Source organism: Octodon degus, unplaced genomic scaffold (assembly GCF_000260255.1).
Source record: "Octodon degus isolate 3935 unplaced genomic scaffold, OctDeg1.0 scaffold00069, whole genome shotgun sequence".
Taxonomy (NCBI): Eukaryota; Metazoa; Chordata; class Mammalia; order Rodentia; family Octodontidae; genus Octodon; species Octodon degus.
Genome location: NW_004524645.1, coordinates 4,001,372 through 4,010,464, shown reverse-complemented (window position 1 = coordinate 4,010,464; position 9,093 = coordinate 4,001,372). Strand labels below are relative to the sequence as shown.

Genomic DNA, 9,093 nt, shown 5'->3' with positions numbered 1-9,093 from the left:
ACTGATGATTAAGCTCAGAGCCTTTGTACTGAGCTGTATTTCCAGCCCTTTTAAAATTTCTTCTCAAGACAGGGTCTTACTACATTGTGCAATTGCCTAGGGTGTGCTCAAATGTGGGATCCTCTTGATGCAGCCTCGAAGGGGGCCAGGATTACCGGTATACTCCACCAGGCCTGGCTACTGAGAGAGTTTTGACTGTGCAGTGTTCAGCCTGGGACACAGCAGATATAAACAGTAGAAATGGAAATGCATTTTAATTACCTGGAGATCTGCTCAGGTTGTGCAGGCCACCTTCTCAAATGGTGGCCAGTTTCTTCTGCCCCTCAGAACTTCAGAAAGGGGACTGGGAAGAGGTGTGAATGTGTCTAGCTGAGTGAAAGGCCTCTTTTGTGAGCCATGTCCCTCTTAGACTACAGTCACTGCACATGTGTGGCAAGGGAAAAAACAAAAATCACCCGGCATCCGTGGACCAAGACTCAAATGGGCCAGGATGTGTCGCTGGGCATCCACCTGTGGACAGAATTGCCAGAACAGTGCCATTGAAGTCAGCAAAGGCAGGCTCCAAGCCTCCCAAACACTGGCTCATGGACTTGTGGAAAAAAGCCATTGCCTCCCCTCATGGGGAAACCTGGCATCCGGGTGTGTTACAGACAGCCCTCAACAAGTTTCTTTGGAAGGTGTGAGTGTATTACTTTGCATTTCACTTGCAGGTGGACATGGGTGTGTGTGTCCAAGGCTTTCCACCTTACATGGAGCTATGACCTCAGCCCGGCCATGTATTTGCCCTTTTCCTAGCATGAGTACCTCCTGGAAGGGAGGAAGTAGTGGCAATGATCCACCTTCTGGGAGACTAAGAATTCAAGTTGACACAGACTTTTCTCTGAGGCAACAGGTTCTTCCCTGGCCAAAGAGGAATTCAGAGGGAGTTCCACACGGGACTCAACACAGGCGAGCATTCACAACTTTTAAATGAGAGGCCGTTGAACAAGCCACATCTGTGTGTGGCATCCTTCCCAGCTACTTCACGGTCCTTGACTACGAATACCATGCACTCTGATTGTGACATTACATTTCGTCCTGAATTCTGACCATGTAAAAGTGACCTCAGGCTATACAGACACATTGGCACCTCAACCCACCAAGAGAATTCCAGCAAAAATAGGAGTCCCACCGCTTGGGTTCAAATCCTGTCCTCTGCAGTGTGCCTCAGTTTGTTTTCCAGTAAAACTGACCTCACGTGTTATAGGTTAACATCTGAAAAATGCTGATTCCACAGTTTGGCTTGGAACCAAGTCCCTTCTGGAATTTTAACCTGTGCACTTCACTTTCTGTGCAACCCTTGTTTTAACCACAGTTTTCTAGGGGTGGATTATGTAGGAAGTGGATCTTTTCCACCGTAAAGGAATATCATAGTCATACCTTTTGCCTCTGGTTAACAAATGACCTGCCACAAACAGGAACGATTTTGGAAATAGAGATAAAGATCAAAGATATGCTCGGGCGGTTAGAAAGCAGCATCTCTGTCTCCAAAGTGGCGCCGAGAGCTAGCACTTACTCGATGTATTTGAGGGAGATTTTCTGCGTCTGCTTGGTGGTGACTGTGGCGATGTACATTTGTAACGCGGCCAGCCGCAAGGCTATGTCGTATTTCAGCTCCGGCCCAAAGCGCTCCTGGACAACATCGTTACAACTCTGCGAAGAGACCAGCAGAGGGCGCAGCTCGTCAGAGAATGGGCCGCCTTGCGCCGCTTAGAGGAACAGGTGACACGCGTTTCCTCAGTGTTTCAACCTTCACTTCAAAGGCAAGGAAGCTAATTGTGGAAACGCTTCCACCGTGCTTCTTGGAACCGACTCAGTGTTTAATTGCACGCACAAACACACAGACCACACAAAACATTTAGCATTCATCGACAAGCTGTTATTTAAATATTTAGCTTTTTGTAAAAATAATTAGGAATTTAGGGATGAAATTTCCAAACACAGGTGCTGCAGCAGAGCAGGCAAAGCTCTGATAGAATAATGTGGCTTCAGGAGTCGGGCCATCGGAGTTGGAATCCTAGGTTCCAAACTTGTCCTTCTGTATTGGTGGGGGCGTGACCTTGGGCAGGTTCCTTGCTTGTCAATGCCTCAGTTTCCCCTTCTGTAAATCCGGGTAATAGTGCGTTCTAACTACAGGATTGCGGGACTGGTTAAACGAACTCACTATGTAAAGCCCTTCTAACTGCACTGGATAAGGGGTAAGCACTCTTACATATTAACTACCGTCTTCAAGAAAGATGTGGTCTCCTCCTGTCTTCATTAGAATCCAGCACAATCTCAGGGAGGCAGAATCAGAAAGGCAATCAACTATGGTGAATCTGGACTTAGACCCCACTGCTCCGTTGTCCTGACTTTGCAAGAGGCTACCTTTGTGCCATTTATTTGAACCACTGTGGCCTCAGTTTCCTCATCTGTGCAGTGGGGATGCATATGAACTACCTCACTGGAGTGGTTTGAGGATTAGAAGAGAGGGGCGAGCAAGTGCTCTATGGCAGTAGTCTGCTCCACAAAGGTAGCTATGAAAATCCTGCATCCATTTTCATGGGGGCAGCCCTGCTTGCCACCTCAAATGTGGAGCCTTGTGGGGGCTGCTCCATATCTTGCGGATGTCTGTTCATCTGTAAAATGGAAACACCTAACTCCACTGGGTGGCTGAGATTGTGTTATAATATGTAAGTCTTGTATGGCCACGAGCCATTGGTCTTAGGCAAGGGTTCTCACTCATGCTAGGAGCAAAACGGAGAGCCCAATGTTGGGGAGAAGCATGGGATCCCTTCAGCAGTTTCTGCATCTGTGTTTAGTTATTTTTCTCATAGTAAACTCGGTTCTTGGGTAAAAAAATCCAGATACACCTTTCTTTCTTGTTTTGTTTTTCTGAGATAGGGTTTTATTATGCAGTTTAGGTTTGTTTTAAACTCACTTTGTATCCCAGGCTGACCTTGAACTTGCAGTGACCCTCCTGCCTCAGCCTCCTTAGTGCTGGGATTACAGGCCTATGCTACCAGACCTGGCCTTAAGAGGAGTATTTTTTTTTGGTAGTGATGGGAATTGAACCCAAGGCATTGTGCATGCAAGGTAAGACCTCTACCATTGAGCCACATGTCCAGCTCCTGAGGTACACCTTTCTTACACATTTACCTTTATTCCTTCCTTTTTCCTTGCCAAGAAGAGCTTGAATAGAAGCCTGTATCAGGGTGTGTTTGCCTCCTTTCCAAAAGATACACATTTGTGATTGTTATCTATATTAAATTTACGAAAATGGGAACATGAACCACTCTATGGATTCTGCACACTTGACTTCCTGTGTGTCATGCTGGTGCTGTGTGTGATGCACCCTTCGTAACCCCTCATCACTGTTAGGAGGACTGTCTTCCCATCCACCCCTAGGAGAACTTTCGCCTTTGTTTCCCTGTGCAACCTTAATGCTCCCTGGAATGTGCTGCCCTTTGTTGGAGGCAATGCTGGCCTGAGGCAGGAGTCAGGGGAGCCTCACTAGCCCCTCTTGGAAAGCCATTCCACGCTGCCACTTTTCTCCAGTCGCTTACCAGTGCTCAGGTTAGTTCATGTGGACTCCAAGGGGATAACAATCTAGTGAGGGGTCATTTAACAGCATCCCAGGAGAGAGAGTGATGGGAAAGACACTTGTCACAGTGCCATGCTCAGGTACTTGAGGGATCTGGTTTTTGATAAAACATTTTAAGAAATCACTTTCTTCAATGACTGCTGTTGCATACTGGACATAAAACAGAGGCTTTTCATACAGAATTTAAAGACAAAAGCCCAGTTCCAATTGTAGACTCTGTCAACTGCTAATCAAATAAGCTTGGACATGCTATTGCAGATCTTTCAGGTCTCAATTTTCTTGACTGAAAACTGGGTGCACTCTTTAATTGGCAAGTTAACAAATAACGTGGAAAGTTGCCACGATACCTGTAAGGGTGTTTAATAAAGCAGAATGAGATTCATAAAGATGAGTCATCACTATTATATCTCTTAAGAGTTGTGGCTGGGACCATTCTTTTCATTCCGCTTCTACCCTGTATTTAACTAGACTTTTGGGTGAATTTCTTGACAAGGGGATTAGTCACTTAATTACATTACATAATTAGTTTAGACCGATTCTGTACAATTAGTGTGAAATCTGAAAAAATAAAGTATTAATCATGTTTTATTACTCTCACATTCTTCAAAGTACAGTCCACAAGTGAATGGTGGTCACTGTTTTGTGAAACAGAGGTCCTAGCAAGCTCCCTATAAGGCTCCTAAAAGTTCATTAATACTTTACATATTAGATATTTAAAATGAAATCAATATTGCTAAGTGTTTAAAAACCATTTGCAACCTCTTAGGTCAAATTGTGTTTTCTAACTGGTCTAACAATCTTTTTCTTAGTAGATAGTGGACAGGAAAATGTCGGCATAACCCATTTCTGGATTATTGGAGTTTACTGTTCATATATATGCTAAAATCTGTAAAAGACCTCATGGGCCATTAACAGCTAGGAGATTAATAGATATCGCTACTGCAATCTGTTTTCTTTGTTATGCTTCATCTAGTCAGTGGTGACTGTGCTCATTAGGAGCGTGCTACGTTAAATTGATTTTGCTTTTGTGAAGTGGTATGCATTGCTTCTGCTTGCTCTTCTGTTCTCTAGGCTAATTTCATCGCATCTTTTAGATATCTTCAAACTGCCATAGGCCCAGGCACCATTTGCAAACCACTTCCCTTCTGTTAGACAAATGTTATTTTAGACACATCACACATTCTGCGATACAGGTATTTCCAAGGAGAGAATCTGAGACAAAGCAATGTTCATCTTCTATTCTCATTGGAGGATATATACAATGGTAGATGCTTTGCTTTGGTCTCTGTCACCACAGAATGTGGCTGTCCACCTCCATGACTGGTCACCCTTTGAAGAGGTAGCCAATCCACCAGCCACGTGACATCGCAGGAAAGTGGAAATCGCAGTAGGATTTTTTCTGCAAGTCTCTGGGCAAGATCTCCACACAGGTTTTGCTGTTCAAGGCCAGTCCAACAGGTATGAAAGACATAGCTTCAGAATAAGAAGAACTCCACGTACTAGAATGGAGCACACACACACACACACACACACACACACACACACACACACACCTGCTACAGACTGACAAGTAAGGGCAGAGCTGACTGGAGTTTAAAATCTAAAAAAGCCAAAACACCTTGATGTTTGGGGTGGAAAAGTTATGGCATTTTATCTACTTTTTTTTCCTCCCCAATACGTAAGATTACAAAAGGTTTGAAATATAACAAATACCTGTATACCAGCTCTTCAGAGTTTACCAATGTTTCTTTTCTTTTTCTTCTTCTCCTCCTTCTTCTTCTTTTTCTTCTTTTTTGACATATTTGGTACGGGGTATTACTACATAGCTCGGACTCGTAGTGATCCTCCTGTTTTCAGCCTTTGCAGCACTGGGATTACAGGTATGCTCCACCACACCTGGACTCAGCTATTGGTTCAGTATGCCCAGGGGTGAGGCCTGCTTTTTTGTTTTCTTTTTCCAACTTTTTTGCTTTTTATTTTTTAATACATGGCTCCAATAATTTTTGCTTTATTTGGTTATTCCCAGTTGAAGGAGAGCATGTCCTTTTTGTTCGTTTGTTTTGCCTTATTTTTGATTTCTCTCATTTTTGAGAGGAAAGAGTAAAATAGAGATTTATAACCTCTCTGAGTGGTTCTAGGGCTAAATGCCTAAGAATTAGATAAGTGGGTTCTTATTGTGCAATGTGTTTCTATTGGAAAGTTCAATGAGAACGATAGGATGTAGCTATAGGAACACCTAAGACTACCTCCTACATATCAAATTAGATCAGTTTCCTTTGGGACAAACTGTGCCAGTTACTCATTCGTGGAAGCTTTGGACTTCTGGAAATTATAGCTCAGAATCAGATATCAGATAGACAATCTAGACAGGATTCTATTCTCTGAAAGTTTTATCACCTGAAAATTGATACTTTCAGCATGATGGATTTCACAACATTTCAGAAGAATATGAGCACTAAATAAATAAGTAAATAAAGGAGAAAGGAAACTTTTTGGCAGTATCATGCTGATTAATACATGAAGAGATAATGGAGTTAAGCACATCATGTTCAACCATCATAATCATTTATTTAGATAAATGTCATCAATTAATACTGAGGCTATTGGGCAAAGGTGTGATGGGGTTTAGGATAATGATAGAGTTGCAAAATGACTTTCCACAAGTGACTTATTCTTTGTATAAAAATAATCTGTGATTTGGAGGAGGACAGCTTTGGAGGACACTGCCCAGTAAGAGAGTTGTCATTATGAGGGTGCACTACCATCATACGCCTCCTGACGTGACACACCGAGGAGGTAACAAAGTCACTCTTGCTGCTCTTTTCACAATGCGTAACTTCAGTCTAATCAGGAGGGAATATCGGAAACCCCACATTGAGAGACGGCTCCAATGCAGCTGATCAGTATTCCTCCAACCTCTCAAGGTCTCGAACATCAAAGAAAGGCTGAGGAGTATTTCCAGTGTAAGAAGACTAATGAGACTAACTGGACATGGGATTTTGTGGTGGATTCTGTTCTAGAAAACAATTGATATATAGAGCATTGGGGGCTAATATGCACCATTTTGTGTAGGTTACAGGTGAGGTCACAGAAATTCATTAATGTTAAATTCCTTCTTTGTTCCCATCCTTCCCTTGCTTTCTTCCTTTTTTTTCCTTCCTTCTTCATACTGAGGATTGAACCCAGGGCCTTGTGCATGGTACGAAAGTGCTCTACCACTGAATTGCATCTTCTATCCTAACTTTCTTAATTTTATTGTATGTTGGCTATATAAAAAAGTGTTCTTGTTATTAGAAATATCCACACTGACACTGTATGTGACAGAAACACATACGATTTTGGCAACTAATTTTTGTGATTTAGCAAACAATTCTGTGTGTGTGTGTGTGTATGTGTGTGTGTGTGTGTGTGTGTGTGTGTGTGCATGTGTCTCTGTAGAAAGATAGAGAACATGTGTCCACAACAAAGATCAAGTAAATGTAGCAAAATGTTAACAATTGGTGAATTTTGATGGACAGTTTAAACGACCACTTTTGCAACATTTTTGAAAGTATTAAATTACATCAAAATCAAATGTAAAAATAAAAAGAGCACCATGTTATGGTTTTCAGATCCATAGAGCTTAGAATGGAAGATAAGGAATTCTTACATCTGAAGAATCCACGGAAAAAGCCAAAGTTTGTTTAACCTACAAATTTTGTCTAAGACGTAATGAATTTTTCACATACCTGAACGTAGAGATACTCAAAAGCAACTGGATCTCTCCTTAACAGATCAATTGGGTCCTTTGGGACAAAGCTGATTCGGAAAAGACACCTCATCTTATGGGAGCTGGGCCTCTGTGTCACCTGGAAGAGTAGAACCGTGGCACAAGAACACTTTAGTGGTGACCGAGAAATGGCTGAGGGATATAGAAGAAAGTCAGCTTGCTTTCAGCTCTCTTATCCCATCATTCTTGCTACTTTCTGAAGTAGTTCTGGAAGTTCTCTTTTTGAGTGCCTCTAATTCCACTACCGTGGTTACCTTCATGTTGTGAACTGACCCGAAATGTTTATTTTTCACTGTCATTTTAACTTTGGGCAAGACCCAGAAGTCTCCCAGTGCCAGAAGTGGTGAATCAGGTGAACAAGGACACACTGGAGTGGATTCTGAGCCTGCCTCTCCTTTGGGTGACTCTCAGCAGCGGCACCCATGGCACTGTGGTCACACCTTGTGAAGACAGCCACGCAGAGGACTTGCAGGACTGCTTCAGGAAGTGCTACCTAATGCTGGGATGAATGCCTCTGAAGTAAAGGAGCGAATGACAATGTGCCTTTTACTGTGATGTTTTTAAAAAATTTAAACACTCACTGTATATTTTGATCATTCTTTGAACGTACTCATTCCTTAAAAAGGGCACCTTTCCTTGGAATTTGGGTTAAGCTTCCCACAAGCAGAACCTGAGATTAGGGTGTGTGTTCAAGGAACTTATTGAAGCCCCTGCTCCCAGGAAAGATGATCGTGGGAAGGCAGGTGAAGGAAAGAGGGAAAATAACTCCTTGTAGTGCCATAGGAATTTACACATACATTAATAATATACCAATTTTTATCCTGCTCAGAACTGGTAATAAGTGCATTGCATTGATTTCAGATGCATACAGCTGGTTTGCTTCAGGATATTTAAATCAATTTTCTTAAGTGTTGGTTACCCAATACCAGAGGATATTTTTTAAAAAAAATGTTTGTTCAAGTTAATAAGGCATGATGCTGTTCCATAACTGAGGTAGTAGATAGAATTTAGAAATAAATGGAAATATAAAGTTGGGGGGCTTTTACTAGACTCATAGTAACCAGCTCTCTGTCCACAGGTCCTGGGCACTTATTGTTAAGGGCTAACAGTCCTTTGCTACAAATATGTGGAGCTATCTAACAGTATGAGGCAGACCTGAACAACCAGGGAGTGACTGTCGTCAGGCACAGCCCAAGACCAACAGAAGATTGGATTCTGGAGGCCAAATGCCGCAGCTGCCTCTGTCATGAGGGAGCTGCCTCACCCAGACACCTCTGACCTGGGTGTTCAGTTCTCCCAGTGGTACGGAACCCCTGTGGCCCACAGTGGCAAGTGGTCAAAACACATTCTTCATTGGCTTTCCAGGTTTTTCCATTGCCCTCCCCAATTCCTCTTCCAGAATTTCCTGAGATTGCCTTCTAAACAAGCTCCACACATCCTAATCCTTAAATTCTGCTTCCAGAGGAAAGCAGATGAGACACAGGGCTCACGTGGGGAGCTCTGTCTCTCAGGGCCTGTTCCTCTATGATGATTTATGAAATAAGTCACCCATTTCCAAGAGTGCTTCAGCTCTGAGTAGAAGAGTAATCATTGGATGTGATTTCTGGCCACTAGAGAAATGCAAAATAAGGGCTGGAGAGATGGCTCAGTGGTCTAAAGCACCTACTTGGAACAAGCTTGGCAAAGCACAGGGACCGTGGTT

The 9,093-nt window shown here is 42.8% G+C and overlaps 1 protein-coding gene across 2 annotated transcripts in view; it reads right to left on the bottom strand.

The window, feature by feature from the left end:
- Frmpd4 (FERM and PDZ domain containing 4) overlaps positions 1-9,093 on the bottom strand; it is a 283,401-nt gene that overhangs the window by 18,619 nt on the left and 255,689 nt on the right. For both annotated transcript variants that reach the window (XM_023719577.1, XM_004635038.3), the window contains exons 8-9: positions 7,351-7,470; positions 1,556-1,692 (exon numbers count right to left, since the gene is read on the bottom strand). In XM_023719577.1, the coding sequence (XP_023575345.1) occupies positions 1,556-1,692; positions 7,351-7,470 (257 nt within the window). The remainder of the gene's footprint in view (positions 1-1,555; positions 1,693-7,350; positions 7,471-9,093) is intronic.